Source organism: Orycteropus afer, unplaced genomic scaffold (assembly GCF_000298275.1).
Source record: "Orycteropus afer afer isolate SDZICR_OR568_19922 unplaced genomic scaffold, OryAfe1.0 scaffold00217, whole genome shotgun sequence".
Taxonomy (NCBI): Eukaryota; Metazoa; Chordata; class Mammalia; order Tubulidentata; family Orycteropodidae; genus Orycteropus; species Orycteropus afer.
The window spans coordinates 1,656,697-1,680,890 of NW_006921804.1; the positions used below are offsets into that span (position 1 = coordinate 1,656,697).

Consider the following 24,194-nt stretch of genomic DNA (forward strand, 5'->3'; position numbering starts at 1 on the left):
TCCTGGACCTCTGAGGGGAAAGAACAGCAGAAGGAACCTTTCTTCCTCACCCCAGATCCAGGGTGGTTGGGGGCCAGAAGTTTGGACCCTCCAGGCTCTGAGGGGGGAGTTGAGTAACACCTGATAGTGGGTGGTTCTCTGCAGACCCTTCCCCTCCTCAAGGACCACCTTCCTCTTTTCATCACCCTTTGTGGGGTTGGGCAGCAGGCTCTTCTAGAAGCAGGGCCTGGCAGGCCTGCAGTGAGTAGCAGGGTTAGGCTTGCAGTCCCCTCCCTGCTGCAGGGGCCTCACACCAAACTCTGCTTTCTGTCTCCTTCAGTCTAGCTTCTAGAGCAGGGAGCAGGAGCTGCTTTGTGCTCTTGGCTGCTAGTCTGGGATGGAGTTGGATGCCAATGGTGGGGGCACAGCCTGAGGCTGTCACCCTCACTGTCCAGGGAGGGCTTTGTTCACAGCCAAGGGGAGAGTGGGGACCAGGGGCCTGCATTCAGGTGGGTAACCAAAAGGAGAGGCCTTTTGAAGCTGCCTGGTCAGGGGCCCGCTGTCCAGATGGGCTTCCCTACTTTAGTCCTTCCTCAGGATGAAGACCTGGTAGGGCTGAGCATGTGGCTAGCTTTGGGGTGTTGAGGTAAATATGGGAGAAGTGGGGGCAGAGATCATGAATAGCTCAGGGCAGTGAGTGGAGCACCAAGAGCAGGACTGTGGGAGGTGTGGGCCAGGGTTGCCTTAGCCCCTCCCCTCAGGCTGGAAATACAGCATAGGGTCGGGTCGGGGCAAGGGTATCAGCTGGGCTGCCTCCTCTCCCCCAGGGCTAGCCCAGTTTCCCAAGCTGTGCTTAAAGGAGAGCAGGCTCCCAGCCTCTAAGAGCAGGCTCCCAGCCTCCTCTAAGAGCCAGTCTAGGAAACCTGGGGGGAATGGAGTTGCCCCTGGTCCCTGGCAGAGATTGAGACAAGCATCACTTAATAAAGATCCCCCCAAGCCCTCTCCCTGTTTCCTGGTGTCTTTACACACAAGTCTCATTGGAGGGGGGTGTTGGGGATAACATGCTGCAAGGCATTTTGAAAAGCTGCTGACAGGTAGGTGGGACAGCAAACCAAAAAACCCAAACTCACTGCCATCGAGTTGATCCCGACTCATAGCAATCCCTCCTTGGGTTTCTGAAGCACTGTCTATGGAAGTAGATTGCCCAATCTTCCTTCCAAGGAGTGGCTGGTGGGTTTGTACTGCCAGCTTTCTGGTTAGCAGTCAAATGCCTCGGGCACTAGGCCACCAGAGCTCCCAGGTGGGACAGCAAGGGGCAGGCAGTTTGAACAAAAGCCCTGGAGGTGGTTTTGTGAGGCACTGTCAAATTTATTTGATTCTGTGAACTGAGGTGGTACCTTCATAAGATCTGATAACTGGGAAAGTTTTAGAGGGGCAGGAGGTTGGGCCAAAAGCCAGGAGATGAAGAAAACACTTTGCAGGTGGCCTTGTTTTCTGGGACAGTTTTCCTAAGGAAGCTTTTGTCTCCAGCTGCATTCTCTGGGGAGACATTCCCACAAGGGGTGTGTGAGCTTTGGAGCCAGCCTCTTGGAGTCCCCATGCTTGTCCCTCTGCAAGGACTGGGCCTTCAGGTTGTATCTGAAAAAACTCTGTACCAAACTTGCTGCCATCAAGTTGATCCCTACTCATAGCGACCCCCTTCAGGTTTCCAAGATGGTAAATCTATACGGAAGTAGATTGCCCAGTCTTCCTTCTGTGGAGTGGCTGGTGGGTTTGACCAGCCAATCTCTGGTTAGCAGTCAAATGCCTTAAGCACTACGCCACCAAACTTGGCAAATCCTGTATGGTTAAACCAACATTTTATGAAAAGCATTTGTTCCAAACCTAAAAGCCAGGAAAGTATAGTAGGAGGTGGTTTCTGAAATCAAGTACAAGATCTGTGGGGGTTTGAACTCCTCGGCCCAGCTTAAGGCAGAGCTGTCCTCCACTCCTGGGAGAGCCTGGAGAGGTGCAGCCCAGTCTGAGGTCTAATGGGCTCCATCACCCTGGCCCCTGCCTGGCTTGGGCTCCAGCCTGTGCTACCCAATCTGATCTAATGGGGTTGGGTCAAGCTGGAAGGGCTGGCTGTGTGCAGGAGGCTGAGTGAGCTGCCTGCTAATGGGGCTGGGCCACCCTGTGCTGCTCTCTGGAGGGTGGACAAGGCTGGGATTGTTCCTTGGCTCCCCTTTGTCCCCCCACTCCCCGCCCAGGCCTGGCCTGCCTGCCGGGCCACTCTTCCCTCCCTCCCTCCTCTCAGCCTGGATGGCAGGAGCCCGAGACCCCGCCTGTGCAGCTGGGTGTGCAGACCCGCCGGTTTAGGAGCACCCCTCAAGCTCAGGGTAAGAAAGTTCACCGTCTGAGGTTCTGACATCCATTCTGGGGAAACAAAAGTAAAACTCTTGCTCCAGCTACCCGTCCCCATTGGCACAGTAACGGGGGACACCTCACCCATACTCCAGAGACCTCTAAACCCTACTGCTAATAGGAGGGACCTTGGGGGGAAACAGTGCCCAGCACTTTCCTCACCTCTCATTCGCAGGCTGCGCAGTATTTCCAGATAGACCAGACCAGCCCTTGGGGGAGAGGAATACCATGGAAGGCCTTTATCCATCTTAAAATGCCACTGAGGTGCAGGGACTAGGGACCAGGGGTTGCCTTGTGCCCAGCTGGGTCCCGAGCACCCAACTCAAGGAGAAAGGGCTCCTAAACTGTTGAATGGCAGAGGTGCAGAGGCCTGGGAGACCAATTGGCAGTGTGGGGCCAGAGTGTGTTGTGTACAAATGTACACACAGACAGCCAAAGCCAACAGCACACAGGAAGAGGGGTGGAGCTAGGCAGAGTTGCTGGAAAGTTTTGGCTTGGGAGGGTGGAGTGGAGGGAGTGTCTCCCTCCTGCAGGGGCAGCTCTACTCAGCGAGGCTGGCCCAGCCCCTCCACTTCTGCCAAGGAATGTGCCTGGAAGAGGTGGCCTGAGAGGTGGGCGGGCAGCAGAGCTGTGGGCCACACCGCACCGGGAAGCAGCACACAGGTCTGGGGCTATGGGCATGGGGATCAGGCGGGGCAGGAAGGAACCTACTTTGAATGTCTCCAGGGAGCACAAGTCATGTCCTCAGAGATACCCAAGTATCCCCCTAATGCCTTGCCTTGCTGGCAGGCATCGGCCTCTCCAGGAATTTTCCCTGAGGGCCATGAGTTTTCTGTGTTCAGCCCAGGCACTGTGAGCCAAGGAGCTTTCTGGTGGGATGGGGGAGTGCTTGGGCTGTTTCTGCACTGGCCTCTGGGGGCCAGGGTTCTCCAAGATAGAAATTAGGGAGTCTGGGGTTAATAACTGAGGCAGCCTCCCGCTGGGAAGGACCCTCCACTCAGTGCTTGGCTGAGGCAGACCAGCCCCTCTCACTGGGCAGGGGAGGTGGTACTGCTGAATTCATCAAGGATAGAATGGGGAACCTGAACAGCAGCCTGTGAGGGGCTGGGGTTATGTGACATGATGGCTAGTGCCAGGTGCTAGCTCCAAAAGGAAAGCTGGGCCAGCCTCCCCCCAGCCTGACTCCTAGGGCTCAGTGACCAGGCCCAGCCTGAACCTGGGTGAAGAGGACCTGTGGATGAAAGCAGACACCTGACCTCCCCCCCCCCCACACTCTCTCCAGGTCACCGTGGAGGCACCAGATCACCATGCTCAGCCTCAAGCTGCCCCAACTCCTGCAAGTCCACCAGGTCCCCCGGGTGAGGGCTCAACCCACCAACCCCAGTTTCCAGGGGACCAACTGAGACACAGACTCTCTCTTAGCTATCGGGGATCCCTCCTGCAGGCTAACTCCTACCCTCCCACCCAGCATGAGATTCTGCCTTCTGTTCTCTAAAGAACATACTTGTGACCCACTCCCTGGTGTCCAGCATGCCCCTCTGTTCAGAGTCCTACCCTGGGCGTTTTGTCCAGCCCCCTCCCCCCACTGTTCTCCTATCTTGTCCCCTTACTCTGTCTTTTCCCCTGTTTCTCATCTGTCTTCCGGGTATTAGGTCCTGTGGTAAGATGCTTTAGTTAGTTTAGTTTGGCTTTGGGGCCACTGTAACCTCCAGCCCATCCTCTTCAACCCTGCTTGCAAAGATGCCTCAAAAATGAAAGGGCTCCAGGCACAGTGACTCCCCTCTTCTCTCCCCCTCCACCACCGTCCCAGGTGTTCTGGGAAGACGGCATCATGTCTGGCTACCGCCGTCCCACCAGCTCGGCCTTGGACTGTGTGCTCAGCTCCTTCCAGATGACCAACGAGACGGTCAACATCTGGACTCATTTCCTACCCACCTGGTGAGGAAAAGTTCTGCCCCAGACCGCAGCCTTGAGCTCAGAGGGGTTACTCAGGAGGGCAGGGGCCATCTAGGCGCGCGGACTGCTGCGACAGTCGCGGGGTTCAGCGGCAGCCTGAGCAAACGTCCGCCGCAGGTACTTCCTCTGGCGTCTCCTGGCGCTCGCAGGGGGTCCAGGCTTCCGGGCGGAGCCGTACCATTGGCCGATACTCATCTTCCTGGTGCCCGCTTGCCTCTACCCCTTCGCGTCGTGCTGCGCACACACCTTCAGCTCCATGTCGCCCCGCGCGCGTCACATCTGCTACTTCCTAGACTACGGCGCACTCAGCTTGTACAGCCTGGGTGAGCTCGACAGCGGCGGGAGGGCTAGGTGGGGAGCTCGGGGGCGGGAGCTCCGGGTGTGACGCGATAGGGGGAGGAGCCTCCGCCTGCGCACACCCTTCGGGCCTCAGCTCCCGCCCCCATTTCACCCTAGGCTGCGCCTTCCCCTATGCCGCCTACTCCATGCCGACCTCCTGGCTGCAAGGCCCCCTGCACCAGCTCTTTGTGCCTACCGCCGCACTCAATTCTTTCCTGTGTACCGGCCTCTCCTGCTACTCCCGGTGGGTTCCCCTAAACACACGGACACTTGGAACTCACGGAGAGCCAGTGATCTTGTGCCTGCGCCTCTGGTTCTTGAACAATAATAGTAACGAATGGGACCATTCATTGAGGACTGTGTGCCAGACCCTGTACACTAGCACTAGACCTACACCAAAAAAAAAAACCTGCCTGCCATCAAGTCGATTCCAATTCATAGCGACCCTTCATAGGGTTTCCAAGGCTGTAAATCTTTGGAGAAGTAGATTGCCTCATCTTCCTCCCACAGAGCAGCTGGTGGGTTTGAACTGCTAACCTTCTAGTTAGCAGCCAAATGCCTTACCCACTACACCACTAAAGCTCCTTAGACCTACATGTTGTTGTTGTTGTTATGTGCCATCGAGTCAGCCCTGACTCATAGCGACCCCTCCTTGGGTTTCCGAGGCAGTATCACTACGGAAGTAGGATTGCCCAACCTTCCTTCCGGGGAGTGGCTGGTGGGTTTGAACTGCCAGCCTTCTGGTTAGCAATCAAGTGCCGTAGCCACTATGCTACCAGAGCTCCCTAGACCTACATAGTCTCCTTAATTCTCACAGCCACCTAACAGGCTATATCCCCATTATACAGACGTAGTCATTTACAGAGCTGGCTGGGTGCCCTAAGGACCCTCTTACCCACTAAGCTATAATGATACTGATCTTGGCCCAAGGCTGAAGGGTCTCCCTATCCTCTGATGCTCACCTCAAGCACAGGGATGGTGATCAACCTGCCTTTCCCTCCTGCCTCCCAGGTTCCCCGAGCTAGAAAGCCCTGGGCTCAGTAAGGCCCTCCGCACAGCGGCCTTCGCCTACCCCTTTCTGTTCGACAACCTCCCACTCTTCTATCGGGTAAGGGTTCTGAGGCCCCTTGCACAGGCTCCTGCTCTCCTATCCTGACCCTCAGGGACCACTGGCAGTCCTGCCCCTCAATCCCTAGCTGACTGTCCAGGTCCAGCACTAGCCCAGCTATACTCATCTGCATCCTCGCCAGACCCCAGATCACCCGCTTCCACTACCAGAGCCCCTCCCCAGCCCCACTCTCCCGTTGTTGCCAGCTCGGGCTGTGCTGGGGCCGGGGCCATGATTGTGGGCAAGACACACTGAGTACCAGTCACGGCTACCACTTCTTCTGTGCGATGCTCACTGGCTTCCTCTTCACCTCCCACCTCCCTGAGCGGCTGGCACCAGGGCGCTTTGACTACATCGGTAAGAGCTTGGCCCAGCAAGCGGAAGGAGGGCGACAGCTTCCCAGAAACACAGAGTAAGAACTAGATAAATGGGATATCCCAGCCAGAAGGATAGAAACAAATTATAGGAAGGACTACTCTGTCTTCCTATAACCAGAGAGTGCTTGGAAGACTCCACATGGTCCAGGCCTGCCCCCCAGCCTCATTGCTCAGATACCAGCAAAACTGTTATTTGCCGTCAAGTCAGACCCGACTCGCAGCGACCCCTCCCTGGATTTCCAAGGCAGTATCACTACGGAAGTAGATTGTCCCATCTTTCTTCCAAGGAGTGGCTGGTGGGTTTGAACCGCCAGCCTTGTGGTTAGCAGTCAAGTGCCTTAGGGACTATGCTACCAGAGTTCCCAGCAAAACTTGGAGCATGTAATTACTATGCTTGGAGCTGTATGCATATCAGCTTATTCACTCCTCTGGGAGGCAAATTTTGTTTCCAATGTAGAGGTGGAGTAGCAGGCCTAGAGGAAGGGCTAACTGGCCCCCAGGTCACAAGGTGCATCAGGGAAGCCCTGGCCTGGGAATAGAGGCTGTGTCCTGACCTGCTTATCACCCTCCCCACAGGCCACAGCCACCAGCTGTTCCACATCTGTGCCGTGCTGGGCACCCACTTCCAGCTGGAGGCAGTGTTGGCTGATATGGCATCACGGCGAGCCTGGCTGGCCACACAGGAACCAGCATTGGGCTTAGTGGGCACGCTGGCCACATTAGGGCTGGTGGTGGCTGGGAACCTCCTCATCATCGCCACTTTCACAGCCTCCCTGCTTTGGGCTCCTGGCTCATGCCCCTTGTTGCAGGGTGGTCTGCCAGAGGAGAGCACCAGGACCAAACAACAGTGAGCCCATCCCTGACCCTGCCCTGGAGGGAGGCAGAGGCCAGGCCCCAGCAGTGCTGAGTGGGGGGATATCTGAGCCTGGAACCCAGAGTGGCTGAGGAGCGAGTGCAGAGGCGAGAAGGCAGAGGAGGGGCGATGGAGAGGGGTACCAGGGAGGCTGGTTGAAAGTGGGTATGTGAGGTGGGGTGTGTAAGGGTGTCTCGATGGGGCTAGGGAAGTGCTGAGGGTCTGAGAGGGGAGAGGTGCATGTGCCCAGGCCAGGGCTGTCCCCATCCCCTGCTCAAGCTGGGATGGGGGATATTGGGGCCCTTCATCTGGCCTCATTTCTCGTGCTTCTGGAAGCCTCTGCTCAGCCCAGGGAAGAACTAACACAACTCACCTCAGCCAATCCTGAATGCCCACTAACCCGCCCAGGAAGCCACACCTTTGCCTCCTGCCCCCAAAACCAGGCAGGGGCATGTGCCAGCAGCTATTTGCCTAAGAGATAACTCTGTCTGTTCTGGTCACAACCTAGGGATGACCCTGTCCCCCACCATGTACTCCCAAAAGTGTCCAGGCCTTTGGGGTTTGGACCTGTAGGGGTGTGTCATAGGTGGGATTGAGGTGGGAGGAGGGCATGCTGGCCTGGAACCTTAGTTATTCTTTAGGAAGTCACCTTAAATGCTTTCTGGAACAAGGCAGGTACAAATAAAGTCCATTTTAAGAAGCACTTTCTGGGACTGAAGAAGGTAAAGCCTTACTCCCCAAACCCCACCTCCCTCCTGAACTTCAGAGACTGGACAAAGAGTCATCACCCACTGATTCCTCCTCTGGAGTTTATTTTGGGAGCAGCTGGGGTGATGAGGACCCCACATTTGCAGGGTAGGGAGGTCAGGGTGAGTGTAGAAGGGTTCGTGGAGAGAAGCTGGAGCCCAGGGTGGCCAGCTGGGCTGGCAGCACTGGCCAGCCTAGGCTGTGCCATAGAAACGCCGGTAAGCCTCCTCGAAGCCGATGTGGTCAGCCAGCTCATCACAGTCCGGGCTGAGCTCACACACCTCCCTCTTGGACTCCAGGGGATCAGGATAGGGGGCTGGGGCTCTAAGAAGCCCAGCATAACACCATTACCCTCATGCACACTCCCCAGTAGCTGCCTTCCTCCTCTCAATGGGCACCCCCACCCCACCTCCACAGACCACTCCCTACTTTGACTCCTCCCAACTCACTGGCCCCTCTAGAGATGCACAGCCCTGCCCAGCACCCCCTTTTCCCTCACCCCAGTCCGTGATACAGGTAGCGTCTGGGTCTCCTCACCACCTCACTGCCCTCTCTCTTGGACATGAAGGCTGTGGAGTAGAGGGGCAGGGATCAGGTGGCTCTAAGTTTTGAGGTGCAAGGTGGGGAGCAGGCTGGCCTTCCTGACAGCCAGACAGGACCTGGCAGGAGGAAAGAATGGGGCTGGGGGACGAGGGTGAGTGGCACCATAGGGCCATGCATCTCATACCTGCACCTTTGTCAGACTCGGACTCGGCGCCACTGGGCTTTGCGTCTGCAAAGGAAAGGGTGTCGGTTCACCCCTGCTCACTCTAAGGGCCCCCATCCTTCCCCTGCCTCTGGCAGCTTGCTCTCCCCTTTTCGCCCTCCACAAGTCTGGACAGAACAGAGGAGAAATGGGTTGAGCCTGTAGCGAGGGATGTAGACTGCACAAGGGGCTGCTAGTGGAGGGGTGAGGGAGGTGGGGCATGGCACTGTTCCCCTGGAGACCCCACCAGAACATGGACTGGATGGAGGGGGCACTCACCTACCTGGCCCACAAGGCACAGTGCGGCCAGGGCCAGCAGGGCCAGGAGCGTGAGGGGCCTCATGGTGTGTCCTTCGGTCCTTCGATGGCTATGCTGGAGCTGCTTCCCGGGGCTCAGATGGTTTGTCCCTTCCAGCCTCTGGCCTCATTTATACCCTCTAGCTGTGTCTAGGGGGTAAGGGGCGGGCTGCCTGACCATGGTGAGGGCGGGTCACAAGGGGATCCGCCAGGGCTATTTGAAGGTCATCCATGTGGTTCTGTAGGCCAAACCCCAGAGGATGTTGTGGTGGGGAGCTGTGGCTGTCTGGGCATGGCCTGGGAGTAATGAAGGAGGTAGGCCACAATCTGAGACCATTAGCCTCTGAAATGGGCCAAAGGGGTGAGAGGGGGAGACTGGAGAGGAAGGGGGCTCCAAGGTCTAAAATAGTTTACAGCAGAGCTGGCCTCCAGCTCTCTTGAAGCCTGTGATTTCCACTGTCAGCTCGTGGCAGGAGCCAAACCCCAGGAAGGGAGTGTCTGGCAATGCCCTCGTTCACCCAGGGGCCTGTGCCTCAGAGCAACACTCTGAGCAGGCCTGGTGTGGGGGCAGCTGGACTCTGGTCAAGCTTGAGCATCAAGGCAGGAGAGAGGGCAGCATAGGGCCAGAACCAAGGGAACGTATTTGGGGCTGGGTGTGAGGTGACAACTATCTCTCAGGTCTCCAGGCAGGTCTGGTGTGCCCTTTACAACAGTGGGGCCAGCCAGGCAGACAGGAATGTGTGCACAAGACAAGGAGGTTGGGCCCTGTGATAGGAGGCAGCGCCTGTGAAAGGCAGGGAGCTGGAGAATAAATACCTCAGGGCTCCTGGCCCTCCATTTCTCTTCTTGCCCTGGCAGCCTCTTCTCTGTGTTAACTTCAGGGATGGCCCCCGTGAGTCATAGGAAGATCCGTCCTCTAAACAGAACATCTCAGCCTGAAAAACGCTCTGTCCCATCTCAGAGCTGACACTGCCTTAGGTCAGCTTGGGGACCAGAAGAGGGGCATCCTGGAACTTTCCCCTCTGATTTGTGTCCTTACTCATCCACTCTCCCACCTTGGCTCAGGACCATCTGTCCAACCCGACAAACAAAGAAAACACACAATGCTCCTACCACCACTGGACCCAGCTAGACAGGAGGGGTATCTGTCTGGATGGTTTAATGCTGCACCTCCTCCATGACAGGGTGGAGCAGTGGGAGACACTGGGGGAAGGGGGTGGCAGCTGAGCTGGGCCGCTCAATGTCTTTATGGCTGCCACCAGTGCTCCTCTCCAAAGGATTAGAGTGAGGCCATCACCAGTGGCTACAGCCTCAACAGGGAAAGTTTTGCCCCCAGTCCCCTTCATCATCTGGTCCCAAGGGAGCATCCATTCTGCCTTTGGCTGAGCCCCTCCTGATGCTACTGGCCTTGTTGGAGGAGGAGTGAGGCAAGAGAAGTACCAAGTGCCAGCTCCCTTGGTGGCCCACCTTATTCTGGGTGAAGCACTGAGGCTCGCTCAGAGTGAGCCCCAATGGCAGAGGATAGGCTGGGTTGGGCAGAGTGACACCCCCTTGGCAGCCTGTCCTAGCTTCAGAGAACCTAGGGGTCCTGGGTTCTGTGACAAGGGGCCTCGCTGCCCTTCTGCAGATGATGGTTGGATACACCCGCCCTTCCTCCTGCCCGCACGCCCTAGCCTGGAGGCAGCTCAGAGCTGTGAGTGGGGCCTCAACTGAACCCAACTTGGAGCCCAGGAGGGGTCCTGGCTGGGAGAGGCCCTGCAGAGGAAGAAGCATCCTCACAGATTACAGTGTAGAGGAAGAAGTTTATTTACGGATGTGGGAAAAACATGGGAAGGTTCTTGGGCTGGTCAGCAAGGGGACAATCAGTAGAGATTGAAAACAGATTTCCCAAGCCTGGTCCTGGGAGGGTTCAGGAACTGCAGAGCAAATGAAGTGGGGGTGGGGACCACATATGGGGCAGTGGGGCAGACTCTGTTAGCCCGACCCTAGAGAAGACAAAGCACAGTGCCTGGTTGCCAGGGTGGGAGCTGGCTAAGAATATGCAAGTCAGAAGAAAAACGGGGATTCTGAAAGTAGTGTGTGTGTGACCCCAAGGGGGCTTTAAAGGCTCAGTGCAGTGGGGCCAGCTCCAGCCTCATCTTCCAGCAAATTCCATCACTGCTTAGGGACTAGGCAATAGCTTTTCTCATAGGCAGCTCATCCAGGGCTAAAGGCACTCGACCTCAACTGCCCTCTGCTGCTGGGCCTGGCTTTCCCCTCACTCGGGCTCCTTCGGCACAGCCCCCAGCTCTCTCTGCTCTCTGTGTAGCGCCTGCAGTCAGTGGGAGAGAACAGGCAAATCAGGAGGGCATGAGGAAACCCAGTCTCTGTCCCTCTACTGTCCCTGACTGTGGGCCTGGATTTTGCCCAGACTGAGTGGATGGGGTGTGTGGCTAACATCACTGGTCCAGCAGGGCATGAAGATGAAGGCATGCCAGGAAGTCCCCAGCACTCAGCAGGCATCCATGGCACATTGGTGCCATGACCATCTAGGCCACGCCTCCCTGGAGCAGAGCCTATCTTCAACAAGAGCACCCAAAGTAGCCCCAGATCCCTTAGCCACTAGAGTTCTCTAGCAGAGAATGTTTTTGAGGTAGACTTTCACCAGACATGGGAATTTTGGTGAAAAAGCTCTCTGAAGCTCCCACATAGGGATTTGAACTGAACACTCACTTCATCTGTCCAACTGACCAACTTACAACAATGGTCAGGGTCTTACTGGCTGCTTGGGTGAGTTGTGATGTAGGGGCAGGGTGCTGTCTTCCCCTCTAAAATAAAAGCATTGCCTGTCAGAGTCCAAGGGGCCCTGGGCATCATCCTTTGGCAGATTTGGAAGCCAGGGCCCAGGCAGGGGAGTGACCGGAGGCCTCCTCATGACAGAGTGGCACTGGAAGAGCAGCATCTTGCCTGAGAATTCAGGAGGGCGGCCCCAAGAGTGCCCTAGACATAGCTCTGAGCTGCAGGACCTGCCCTCCATGAGCACTAGGCTCTGAACTAAAGGCCTTGGTCACAAACACCTTCACGCCTGCTGCCCAGTCCCCTTGGACAAATCTGTTAAATGGGGAGGTTGGAGAAGTGGGGGCAACAGAGGAATAGAGTGGGCCATCAGCCTTCCACCACTGCCTCCTTCCGAAGGCTCAGGGCTTGCTGAGGCTGCAGCGGGGCCTTCAGGTGGCAGCTGGCTGGTCTTGGGAAGTGAAGACTAGGGGAATCGGGAGCCATGGATTTGGAGACCATGGCTATTCCCCTTGGGAGTGGGAGGTCTGCCCAAGAAGGGAGCTATCAAGTGGCTCTGAGTAGATCAATTGGATACCTAAATGGTGGACTTGGGAAGACTCCAACCTGCTGCCACCACTTGACCCTACTGGAAATCCTCTCTCAGAACCGCATTTCAGGCCAATAAGAAAAATGCATCTCATCGCTTTGTGGCCACTCCTGCTACCTGTCTCATGCAGCATGGTCACCCTCTTCTGCCAACTTGGCCCCAAATGACTTTGGGCTATTTTAAAAAATAAGTTCACATTCAAAAGACATATATTTGTGACATGGAGGGTATTTTTCAGATGTGCCAAAGGCTCTAAAGGTTGTTCCAATGTAGGGTGTTTGAAAGACATGGCCAGTGGTCACCTGGAATGGAAAAACGACCACTGGACACACAGGGTTTTAACTCCGCTTCTGACGTGGATGAGCTGTTACCTCGGGAAGCTGCCTGCCCTCTCAGGGCCTGTTTGTCTGTGACAGGCTGCTGCAGGGGGAGCAGGGGTTCTGGAGCCCTCTTGCTGAGGCTGAAGAGCAGACTGTTGCATGTGTCCACAATGACACAGACACATAGTGAGTGACAGGGCTGCAGGGGCAGGCCCTCTTATTTCCTATGAAGGACCTTATGATGGAGTAGAGGAAGCCACCAATTTGGGGATCAGAGGGCATCTCATAGAAGGAAGGGAAAGGGAACAGGGTTGGGACACTGACCTGCCAGGCCTGCTGTTGGGTCTGGACCTGCAGGTGCAGCTCCTTCACCTGCCTGCGTCCGGCCAGGACAGCATCTGCCAGCTGCTGGTTCTCAGCCTCCTGTTTCTGCACACGGCGCTGCAGGGTGTCCCGTTGCTGCAGGAAGTAGGGTGCCAAGGTGCTGCACAGGTCTTCCTCTGGGATCCCACTAGGGCGCCTGGAGGGCCACATGGACACGGGGCAGGAGGAGAGGATGTGTTGGGTGAGGGTTCTACTTCCAAAGCCCTTCAGTGCCAGTTGGGCAGGCTTTCAAGGACGTCCTGTGGTTCCCCTCACCTCCTAAGACCCCACCTGCACCACCCCTGCTCCTGATAAGAACACTCACTGTCTGCCCTGAGCTTCAGTGCCCAAGGGTACACCTCTCCCCTTCTCATTCAGCTGGTATCTTAGCCTTCCCAACTACACCCCACATTCTCCTCCTCTCTGCCACCACTCCCACCTCACAAACCCTAATACTTCAGGGCTAAAGGCCACTCTCCAGCCCCTGTCTCTCCTTGTCACCATGTGCCCTGATGGACCATCCATCCCATGAGACTGGGAGTTAGAAAGATTGGAGGGTGGCTACCTGGCCCTGGGAGGCCCCAAACGTACTGGCTGATTTGAGAAGATAAGGAAAGACAGGTCAGGGAAGGAGGACGGCCCAGTAAGGAGAACAGTTCTAAGTGACAGTGGGGTGCAAGCCACTACAGAGTCTTCAAAAAAAAAAAAAATCAGTAGTAAAACTTAACTATCTTAAGGATTAAGGTTCACAAAACATAGAAAAATTGTAAAGTATCAAAAACGTCTACTCTCTCTGGCCAGGATTCTGTTCAGGGAGAGGGCTGTAGAAGGCAGGTGGCCTCGAGACCTCTCCCCTGCACTCCTCCCTGGCCCCACTTCTCCATCCTACATGGGGCAGACCAGGCAGCTGGGCTGCCATGGAGATGCTGGCTTTAGGAGAAGAGGTATTTGGTCTTGTTCATTGCTTAATTTCTGGCATCTAAAACTGTATTGGGCGTAATAGCAGATGCTCTCTATTGCTGAATGAACAAAGGAATAAAAACCAGATGCCTGGGCCTGCCTCATCTCCATTTGATTGCAGTCTGCCTTCCCTTTCTCCCATAGGCCAAGAAGATCCTGAAATGTGCTCCTCTAGAAAGGCTTACCTCAGTCTTGCCACAAACCATTTCCCTTCCTAACACCACCCCAACATGTATGCCCTGGGGCTCCCCTCCCCCAAGAAGCACTATACACTTCAGTCAGCTTTGGTGACTGTTCAGTGTCTGTCCTGTTCACTTGTTCCTGTAAAAGAATCCTCTCTCAGGGACCGTGCGCTCAGCCTTTCCTGTGGGTCCCTCATAAAGGGACACAAAACATGCCCCTTTTCCCCTCGGGCTGGGAGACGCCTGAGGGAGGTGGGGCACAGCCAGCCCAGCTCACCTCCTAGCCCCCATTCTCACCATGCTGGCTCCTTGTGGTCTTTGCCTTCCTCCACAATTTTATCCAAGGCATTCAGGACGGCTTCTAGGTTCCCTTCCTGTTTGATTTCAGAGATTTCCTCCTGAAGAGAAAGGAGGAAGGATATTAGACAAGCCCAGAGTAGAAATAGGCTAAACTGCTAATAGCACCAAGTAAGAGTTTGGCTAATTTCTGTTCATGTGTTTATACTTTCCCTAACATTCCAGCTTTTCTACATGTGACTGTATAATTAACAAGATAACACATAAAATGGAAAATATTTAAAAAGAGCCTGCAGCAGGCCTCTTCCTACTGCCCATCTGAGATGCCTAATCTCCCGACCCTGGCACTCAAGACCCCAGATCTTACCTCCTTATCGTGCACACCGGCCCACTTGCCCTGTCCTCATGGACTCCTCACTCTTAGGGAGTGAAGGTGGCCCATTCCCAGGTCTGTGTCCCATCTCAGGCAGCTGTCCCAACCCACCTCCCTCACTCCACCCCACCTCTTCTCCCACCTCCACAGCAGCACCCTCCCTGAGCTGTGGCCCCACTGTTATCTCCACTCCCAGAGCACCCTTTGCTTAATAAGACCATCCCAGAGGGTTAACAGCATGGAAGTTTAAATCCCTAGAGCAATCAAGGCTACTTAAAGACACAAGGGAAATCATGTCCTTTTTCATAGGTCTTGTACTATGCCGTTCCATTGACTCCTAATGGTTTATCAGACACTCCCTCTGTACCAAGTGCTGGATGTACAAAGATGAATAAGACTCAGTCCTACCCTTGCTGAGCTCACATGACTAGTACAGCAGATAGCATATAAACTCATGATTACAAAAGAGGACAATTCCAGAAGGGGGCGTTTAAGACACTCACATTGGAGGGTGACTGATGCTGCAGTCTACTGGATGTCTGGTAGCATAGTGGCTAAGACACTTGCCTGCTAACCAGACGGCTGGCGGTTCAAACCCACCAGCCACTCCTCGGAAGGAAGGTTGGGCAATCCTACTTCCGTAGTGATACTGCCTCGGAAACCCAAGGAGGGGTCGCTATGAGTCGGGGCCGACTCGACGGCAAAACAACAACAACAACAACTGGATGTGGAGGACAGTTTTAGGGTCTGAAGAAACAGAGGAGCAGAGGTGGCATCTCTGCCCTCAGGACCCAAGCCAAGAATATCTGCTGGTATCGGCCAAGTGACTTGGCCCTTGTCTAATTGTCCTCTATTACCAACTCACCCAAATAGATGTCTGCAACTGAGTTATAAACTTGTCATAGATCCTCTGTGTCATCTCAGGCTGCAACTGGTAGAAGCGCTTGTAACAGTCAGTGAACCTTTGGTAGCTGGAGAGAAGGCAAAGGCAGGGAGGGTCACACACAGCCGGTCATCGCACTCTTGCCAGGGCACCCTTGTGTCTCATCATAGAACTCTTAGGCTTTGTCCACTTCACGACTCTGATTAAAGGCAGTGGATGCTAAATGTTTACGGACAGCTCCAGTCACGAGCAATGTTCCAAACCTTACTGTGCATAAAACCATCAGGAGGGCTGGCTTGAGAATTTGTGTTTCTAACAAGTTACAGGTGATGCTGATGCTATTGGTTTGGGGATCATATTTTGAGGACCTCTGGCTTAACTTAACCTTGGTCATTCCAGTTTGTAGTGCAGAGCCTGGGATAGGAAAGTCATGTGGCCTTTGGGAAAGGCTTCCTTACTCAGAAGACTGATGCCCCTTCTGTGGGACACTGTTGTGTCCAGATGATGCTTCCGGCTCCTGGCAACCACAGGAAGCCCTGACCTTAGGGCAGAGCTTAACCTTAAGGAGGTAGAGCCAAAAGAAAGAAAACACTGGAGTCTCTGACAATGTCATTAAGCTGCTGAAAATGCCAATCTGAAGCCACCCTTACTCATGTGAGTAATGGTTTTCTTATTGTTCAGGCCATTTTAAATCAGGTTCCTGTTACTAGCAGCAGAGAACATCCTCACTCAAACAGCCCTTTTAGCTGGAAGGACCAAAAGGGCCCAGCATACTTCTAATGCCTTGCCTCCTCTTGGACAAAGTTACTCAAATAAATTAAATTAACTCCCTTGGCCTTTTCCTCCTCCTCCCCCTTTTCTTGCCTCTCTCTCAACCTACCCTCTCCAGCTCTTTCCCTTCAACTCAGCGCTTGCTATGAGCTGGATGCCCACCAGGCACTAGTGTCAAGGGGTGAATGAAACTGACACAGCCCCCCTGAAGCTTCCAGTAGAGGGAAAGACAAAGAGCAAACACACATATGAATGAATACAGGTAATGACCACAGAAGTACACAGTGCTTTGAGAGAAAATGGTTCTGGGTTATGGGGCTGAGGGGGTGGGGTGTCATGAGAATCCTCTTTAGGTTAGGGGCCCACGAAGTGATGTTCAACTAACCTGCATAAAGTTTTGAGCTGAGGAGGAGTCTTCAAACATAGGAAAACATACATTTATGCTTTACTTCGAGTCAGAATGCTCCTCAGCCTGTGGGTCAGGCTGGGGAGACCCTCGATAAGTAGAGGATTAGGTACAGGGGAACCAATGCCTCCTTTCCACTCTGGGAATCACTGCTGGGCCTCCCTTCCTCATGTCTCTCTAGGCCTCCCCACCTAGCCCAGTCCCTACCCTCAAACTCAACTTTTATTTTTTTTAAAGAGGGGAAGAGTAAGAGCAGGGGTATGCTGGAGCCACCTGTTAAACACAGCCACTATTAAAAATTAAATTATATGAACTTCCAATTAAAGAAATATTAAGAACAAGGATACTAAATACTCAAAACTTACCAATTTCCAATTATTCTACCACAGTTTACTGTGCTCTTAAGGGTATGGACATCTATTTCGTTTCTCTGGTGAAAATACTACATAAAGGTGCCTATCCCTTCCCAACTCTGTTGACCGACATTATATTGATAGTTTAGGAGTATTTATACTTCAGAAACTGCAAATGCTACAGACCAAGGCTTTTCTCAGATAGCTGGTTGTGAAGGATTTACCAGTCTGCTTCTGAGTCAAGGTGATGCAATCTCCCACCTAGTCATCAACGGTATACATTTGATATTAGCACCTTGGAGGCTAAGCTGAAGTTTTCAAAGGAGAATACCAAGAACTGATATGGGTGTCCTTTCAACCCTCAGCACAGTCTCAAATACCTTGTTGTTTTGCTGCTGGCCCCACTAGCCACGCAGTCTGTGGCTACACGGAGGAATGAGGAGGCACATATGATGCCTGACCAAGATGGGTTGGAATTGAAACTGGGTAATTGTGGCTGAAGTGGGTTTGGCATGGACATGGGAGATCCTGTTCTTCTCCCTAGCTAACTCAGCAGGCAGGGGTTTGAGCTGGGCACAGTATGCCTTAGCTCAGGCGGCCAGCAGCAGAGAGAGGATTCCGCCCAATGGTATTGCCCAGGAACCCTTCTGGAACCCCCTTTGGGGTCTGAGAATCCAATGAAAGTGACAGCCCCCAGATCCATGCACATTTACAAAAATAGACAGGATGGGGAGCTCATCTGCTCAGGACAATGTGGCTTAACCAAGGAGAGAGAAGATAGCCAGGTTGGGGTCCTATGTCAGAGAGCATAGAAGGCAATTCCTTTCTTGAGAGCCACTTGGGAATGGCCTGAATGCTCTTGTGGAATTCCTAAAACATACACTCACGGAAGTAATGCGTTTTACAAAACATTCTTGCCTCCCTTCCAGCTACCTCTCCCACTCTGGGCCCCAGGTCCCAGGGCCTGGGTATGGATGGAAGAGTCCCTCCCAATAAGCATCCCCAACAGCCTCTCTGCCAATGCCCCCGTTCTGTTACCTAGTGCCGCTTTGACAAGAAAATACCACAAATAGGATGGCCTTAACAAACAGGAGTTTATGCTTACAATTTGGAGGCTTTAAGTCCAAGTTCAAAGTACCAAGCTCTAGGGGCTAGGTGAAAGCCCCTCAACCTTGGGGTCTAGCTCTGCCTCCTGCTCCTGGCCCACTGGAGCTAGAGGCATTTCTTCACTCAGACAGCTGTTGGCTGCTGAGGCTCAGAAGCCCCAAGGTTAACACGTAAAAAGGCACAGTCCCAATGTTACCAATCCACACGGCAGGCCATTAACTTAAGTCCACTGTAAGTCCCAAGGTCGGCAGAGCATAGCAGGCTGAGCAACGACACGGCTACATACAAGGTCCAAGCGTGCCATAGGCTAGAGACCATTCCCAAGGCGTTTCCTTAAATACAGGAAGCAGGCCACATCCCAAAGGCAGCTACTCAGCTGCTTGTGGTAGATCCCACCATGGAGCTGATTACCAGTCTCATCATGGGGAATAACTATCACCAGCTGCCCAGCCACTCAACCACGCCCAGCCAAGTTGACACACAAATATAACGACCACAGCCTCTCTCTGTCCCACCAAGACAATCTCCTGGCCTTGGCTCTAAGGACAGACTGACTGTGTTCAAATCCTTCCTTTATCACACATCAACTGAGGGATCTTGCCTCAGTTTCCTCTTTTGTCAGATGGGGCTAACTGTATCTATACCTCACAAAACTACTGTGAGGATTAAATGGCATATACATGAAGTACTTAGCACTGTGCCTACCATATGGAAATGCACTGGGTTAGCTACAGTTATTACTATTCCCAAAGGAGCAGTCCTCCTCACCCCCTCAGAGCAAGTGTGTGGTCAGTGACTTGGCCCCCACATTGAGGAGCCTGTTGAGGGCGACAGGTGCTTAGGAAATGCATCTTAGTTGCAATTGCGTGTGCAGAAACCAGCTCAGCTTTGTGAAGGACTGCCCACCAGGCATCAGGCGTTATCCTGACTACCGAAAACTGTGGCTTTATCAACAGTGAAAGTAATTTTTAGAAACCACATTTACTGAGTTTCAAAACTGGGATGATTATAGTAACTGATTTTAATCTATTTTTTTTTCTCTTAAACATTTATTATGCAATAGTTGAAGTACCTTCACTATTTTGGAATGCACTGAAAAAGTATTTCAAAAAATTTACTGCCCTAAAAACTCACCATAAATTAAGTTGTCACAGAAGTTTAACTTAAAAAAAAAAAAGAACTTCAAAATATTTAAGTCCAGAACCAATTTAAGCTTTGGTGGTTTGCCAATCTGTCAGTTTATATATGTAGATGCACCATGGAAGGACGGAAATGGTACAGACCAAGTAACAAGTAAACAAACCGGATCAATAACGTATGCTCAGGCAATATGTGTACACAGCATTATGGAAGGCAAAACCCGGCCCCAAGTTGTCTTTCTTCTCCCTGGGAACCCTGTGTGTTGCCCAATTGAATGCCTACTCACAGACTGTACACTAGAGGGCAGGCAGGGACTGGTGCTTCAGTCCCAAAAAGGAACGGAGGGGTGAGAAGACTGACTCCAATCTGGGCAATGATGTGACACCTGAATTCAGGCTATACACCTCAATCCACCACATATACAGCTGCCTCGTTTCATTAAGAAATGTTTCTCTGTTTGGTGTTTTTTCCCCTCTCCTTTCTCAGTTGTGTGTACTCTAGGACTGAGAAAGGGGAGAGGGAGAAAAAGACCAGAGAGATACTTCTTAATGAAAATAAGAGGGAACATCTCCAGGTCAGTGATTCAAGATAAATGGTTGTATTGAGGAGTTATCTTTTAAAAATTAACCTTAATTATTTCTTTAGGTTATTAGGTCTTGGGCTAATTGAACCTTTCTTTGGATACTTCCTCTGGAAACTGCCAGATAACCTAATAGTGAAAATTTGAAACAGAGATTCTTTTTCTGGGGTAAAAAACCTTCTGATCTGCTAAGTATTAGCATGAAGATTAAAAAAAAAATCAGGATAATTGCATTCATTTATTCATTTGACAAATACTAAGTACTGACCATTTTCTAGGCTGAGCTCCATGGCACAAACCCAAAGATGACAAAGGAAGTACCATTTACAGGGGAAGGAAGATCAGTTCCCAGGAAAATAAGGGTGGGATAGCATGGGGTTTTCTTGCCAGGGGCATAGGGAAGGCTCCTTGGAGAAGCAATTCTGAGACCTGAGAGAAGGGAGAAACGGCCAGAAGACAGAATAGCAGTGTACACTAAGGCCCAGGCAGCGTGGCTGAAGAGTGATGCATATGTATGTATGTGAACATGTGTATGTATGCATGCTTAACAGCGTATATGTGCATATATGCATAAAGACAGAATAACCATAGGAAATGTTTACTGAGCACTGACTAGCAGCAGGCACTGTTCTAAACACACTACAAAGATTAACTCATTTAATCTTCACAATTCTGTGGAGTGTTGCTGTTGAATTGTTGAATTGGCTCTGACTCATAGTGACCATATGTAAGACAAAACGAAACACGACACAGTCCTGCACCATCCTTACGATCCTTGCTATGCTTGAGGTCTGTTGTTGCAGCCACTGTTTTAATCCATCTTGTTGAGGGTCCTCCCCTTCTTTGCCAAACATGATATCCTTGTCTACGGAATGGTCCTTTCTAACATGACCAAAGTAGGTGAGACCATTCTTGCCAAGGAGCATTCTGGCTGCATTTCTTTCAGGACAGATTTATTTGTTCCTCTGGTAGTCCATGATATTTTCAGTATTCTTCCCCAACATCACAACTCAGAGGCATCAATTCTTCTTCAGTTACCTTATTCATTGTCCAGTTTGCACACGCATATGAGGCAACTGAAAATGCCATGGCTTGGGTTAGGCGCACCTTAGTCTTCAAAGTCACATCTTTGCTTCTCAACATTTTAAAGAGGTCTTTTGCAGCCAATTTGCCCAGTGCAATACAATGTCTGATTTCCTGACTGCTGCTTCCATGGGTGTTGACTGTGAATCCAAGCAAGTAAAATAAAATGCCTGACAACTTCAATCTTTTCTCCATTTATCATGATGTTGCTTATTGGTCCAGTTTTGAGGATTTTCTTTATGTTGAGGTGTAATCCATACTGAAGACTGTAGTCTTTGATCTTCACATTCAGCAAGCAAGGTTGTGTCATCTGCGTATTGCAGGTTATTAATGGTTCTTCCTCCAATCCTGATGTTGCATTCTTTTCTATATAGTCCAGGTTCTTGGATTATTTGCTCAGCATACAGACTAAACAAGTATAGTGAAAGTACAACCTGACACATACCCTTGCTGATTTTAAACCATGCTCAAATGACAGCCTCTTGGTCTATGTACTAGTTTCTCATGAGAATAATTAAGTGTTCTGCAATTCCCATTCTTCTCAATGTTATCCACAATTTCTTATGATCCACACAGTCAAATGTCTTTGTATAGTCAGTAAAACAAAGGTAAGTATCTTTCTGGTATTCTTTGCTTTTAACCAAGATCCATCTGACATCAGCAATGATATCCCTTTTTCCACGCCCTCTTCTGCATCCAGCTTGCATTTCTGGAAGTTCCCTGTCAATATAATGCTGTAACCATTTCTGAGTTATCTTCAGCAAAATTTTACTTTCATGTGCTATTAATGATATTGTTCGATAACATGATGTGATCAGAACTACACTTAGGAAGCTCATTTGGGCTGCTGTTTGATGGTGGACTCAGGAGGCATGGCTGAGAGGACAGCAGAAGCAGAGGGATGGGAAGAGGCAGATGGTCTGCAAGCATTTAAGGAGAGAGAACCAGCATGAGGAATTGAAGGCACATTCCACAGATCTGATGAGTCACCCACACTTCAGGGATGAGTCACTGCCAGCAGCATGCATTCTCTGCATATTCGAAGAAAGTGAGATATTTCCGAGGCAGTCATAGTACCTGGAATATTTTATATATTAAACCACTCTTCTTCCTGTGAATAACTGTTTCCTGTGAACAGCAACAGTCTTTGCCACTAATTTAAATCTACTAGTTTATGTACAGATCTAATTAGCCCTCTTTCATTGGTCACTGTCAAACTTGGACGTTAAAGTCACTTAATACCAATCACACCCAATGTTCAGGTCACCTAGTGCCTCTCTGACGAGAAATATACCACAAATGGGATGGCTTAAACAAACAGGAGTTTATTCTCACAATTTGGAGGCTTTAAGTCCAAGTTCAAAGTGCCAAGCTCTAGGGGCTGGGTGAAAGCCCCTCAACCTTGGGGTCCAGCTCTGCCTCCTGCTCCCAGCCCACTGGAGCTAGAGGCATTTCTTCACTCAGACAGCTGCTGGCTGCTGAGGCTGAGAAGCCCCAAGGTTGACAAGTAAAAAGGCACAGTCCCGATGTTACCAAACCACATGGCAGGCCATTACTTAAGTCCATTGTAAGTCCCAAGGTCGGCATAGCATAGCAGGCTACTGAGCAATGAAATGGCTACATGTAGGGTCCAAGCATGCCACAGGCTAGAGACCATTCTCAAAGCTTCTCCTTATATACAGGAAGCAGACCACATACCCAAAGGCAGCTACTCAGCTGCTCACAGTAGATTCCACCATGGAATTGATTACCAGTCTCATCAGGGGGAATACTACATCCAGCTGCCCAGCCACTCAACCAGGCCTAGCCAAGCTGACACACAAACATAACCATCACACCTGGCACAACACATCCCAGGCCAGATGCCCAGACTGGAGGGCCGGAGTTGGACCCAGTATAGCATCGAAGAACTTAAAAATTGTCAATTACCAAGATTATGATAAGTTTTTAGGCACAGTCAACCACCCTGATGGAGCAAGATGCTGGACCTGAAGGCTTAGGACCATGGTAACAGGACATCAAGCTCAACTGGCATAACATACTACACAAAAACACTGTTCTATATCCTACTTTGGTGAGTAGCAACTGGGGTCTTAAAAGCTGCAAGCAGCCATCTAGATGCAACAATGAATCTCTCCTCATCCAGAGCAAAGAAGAATGAAGAAAACCAAAGACGCATGGAAACAGTCCAAGAGACTAGTGGACCATACAGACCTCAGTCTATATGACCACAAGACCAGAACTAGATGGTGCCCAGCTACCACTGTCAACCACTCAGAAAGGGATCAGTACAGGAGATCCTGGAAAGAGTTGGAGAACAATGTGATACAAAGCTCAAAATCATAAAAAAGACAGGTATATATAGCCTGGTGAGATCCCCGAGACTATGGCCTCTAGTTACCCTTCAGGTCTGGACTTGAACTCCCTCCCATGGCTTCCAGCCAAACAACAGACAGGTATATAGGGTGAATATTTACATCAGGTACATACACTCCTTAAAATGATCTACATCTATAAATTTGGCTGAGATGCCCAGTTCTGTAGCCTAGCTACCTCCCATCAGTTCCCTTCCCCTTACAGCTAGGGCTATGACTTCAGGTTTCTACATTCTTAGTCACCAGTTCTCCATCTCCAATGTTTTCCTCAGCTCAGTGCAGTCTGTTCTTGCTGTCACCATTCTGTTAAACTGTTCCTTTCAAGGTCACTAATAACCTCCTTATTGTCAAATACTGTGCGTATTTTTAGTCTTTAACCCACTTGTTCTCTTTATAGCATCTGAAACCGTTGACCACTTTTCTGATCAAAGCCTGAGAAAGGAGGATTTGGGAGCCTTCTCATTACCTAAGTCAATGAATGGCCATGACAGAGCACACCATTTGAAACCTCTGTCTTGTCATCTGAAAATGAAGAGTCCTTTTCTGTCCTCACAGCTTCCCGGACCTTCTGATTGACGGCTATGCTTCCTTTTCTTTTTTTTACTAAAGCAAGCACATGAGGTTGCCCCTTTCTGTGTTTTGTTATAATCAGGTTCTGCCAAGAAAGAGGCAGCTGATAAGAGGCGGTGTTAGTGGGGCCCAGGTTGAAGACCAGTTAGCACTCTTCAGAATTTGGCCTCAAGTGCCCACAGTACCCCAGCAACTGTGTCACACCTGGTGTCAGCCCCATTATGGGGGGATGGGGAAACAAGAGGTAATTGACAATTAAAAAA

At 51.6% G+C, this 24,194-nt stretch overlaps 3 protein-coding genes across 3 annotated transcripts in view; 1 reads left to right on the forward strand and 2 right to left on the reverse strand.

Annotated features, from left to right (window-relative positions):
• Window positions 1-3,689: 3,689 nt before the first annotated feature.
• Window positions 3,690-7,013, forward strand: PAQR6 (progestin and adipoQ receptor family member 6). The gene is made up of 7 exons (XM_007948440.2): window positions 3,690-3,740; window positions 4,193-4,320; window positions 4,456-4,661; window positions 4,795-4,921; window positions 5,689-5,785; window positions 5,992-6,142; window positions 6,739-7,013. Exons 1-7 carry the CDS (start codon window positions 3,690-3,692, stop codon window positions 7,011-7,013), a joined length of 1,035 nt encoding a protein of 344 aa, XP_007946631.1.
• A 943-nt stretch (window positions 7,014-7,956) lies between these two features.
• LOC103203547 (bone gamma-carboxyglutamate protein) lies at window positions 7,957-8,850 on the reverse strand. The gene is made up of 4 exons (XM_007948609.1): window positions 8,787-8,850; window positions 8,490-8,534; window positions 8,262-8,331; window positions 7,957-8,086 (listed from the first exon to the last, which is right to left on the reverse strand). The coding sequence occupies exons 1-4, from the start codon at window positions 8,848-8,850 to the stop codon at window positions 7,957-7,959; spliced, it is 309 nt and encodes a 102-aa protein (XP_007946800.1).
• Window positions 8,851-11,061: 2,211 nt separating this feature from the next.
• LOC103203445 (polyamine-modulated factor 1-like) overlaps window positions 11,062-24,194 on the reverse strand; it is a 27,682-nt gene continuing 14,549 nt past the window's right edge. The window contains exons 2-5 of the mRNA XM_007948443.2: window positions 15,529-15,634; window positions 14,291-14,391; window positions 12,813-13,008; window positions 11,062-11,115 (exon numbers count right to left, since the gene is read on the reverse strand). Coding sequence (XP_007946634.1) covers window positions 11,062-11,115; window positions 12,813-13,008; window positions 14,291-14,391; window positions 15,529-15,634 — 457 coding nt within the window. The remainder of the gene's footprint in view (window positions 11,116-12,812; window positions 13,009-14,290; window positions 14,392-15,528; window positions 15,635-24,194) is intronic.

Bases quoted from the DNA above. Each gene is read 5' to 3' on its own strand.
- PAQR6 (XM_007948440.2), top strand. From the start codon at position 3,690: ATGCTCAGCCTCAAGCTGCCCCAACTCCTGCAAGTCCACCAGGTCCCC. The intron at 4,662-4,794 runs GTGAGCTCGACA...ATTTCACCCTAG, and splicing joins ACTCAGCTTGTACAGCCTGG to GCTGCGCCTTCCCCTATGCC. The intron at 4,922-5,688 runs GTGGGTTCCCCT...CCTGCCTCCCAG, and splicing joins GGCCTCTCCTGCTACTCCCG to GTTCCCCGAGCTAGAAAGCC.
- LOC103203547 (XM_007948609.1), bottom strand. From the start codon at position 8,850: ATGAGGCCCCTCACGCTCCTGGCCCTGCTGGCCCTGGCCGCACTGTGC. The intron at 8,332-8,489 runs GTATGAGATGCA...TCTACTCCACAG, and splicing joins CGAGTCTGACAAAGGTGCAG to CCTTCATGTCCAAGAGAGAG. The intron at 8,087-8,261 runs GTGAGGGAAAAG...TGGGCTTCTTAG, and splicing joins TACCTGTATCACGGACTGGG to AGCCCCAGCCCCCTATCCTG.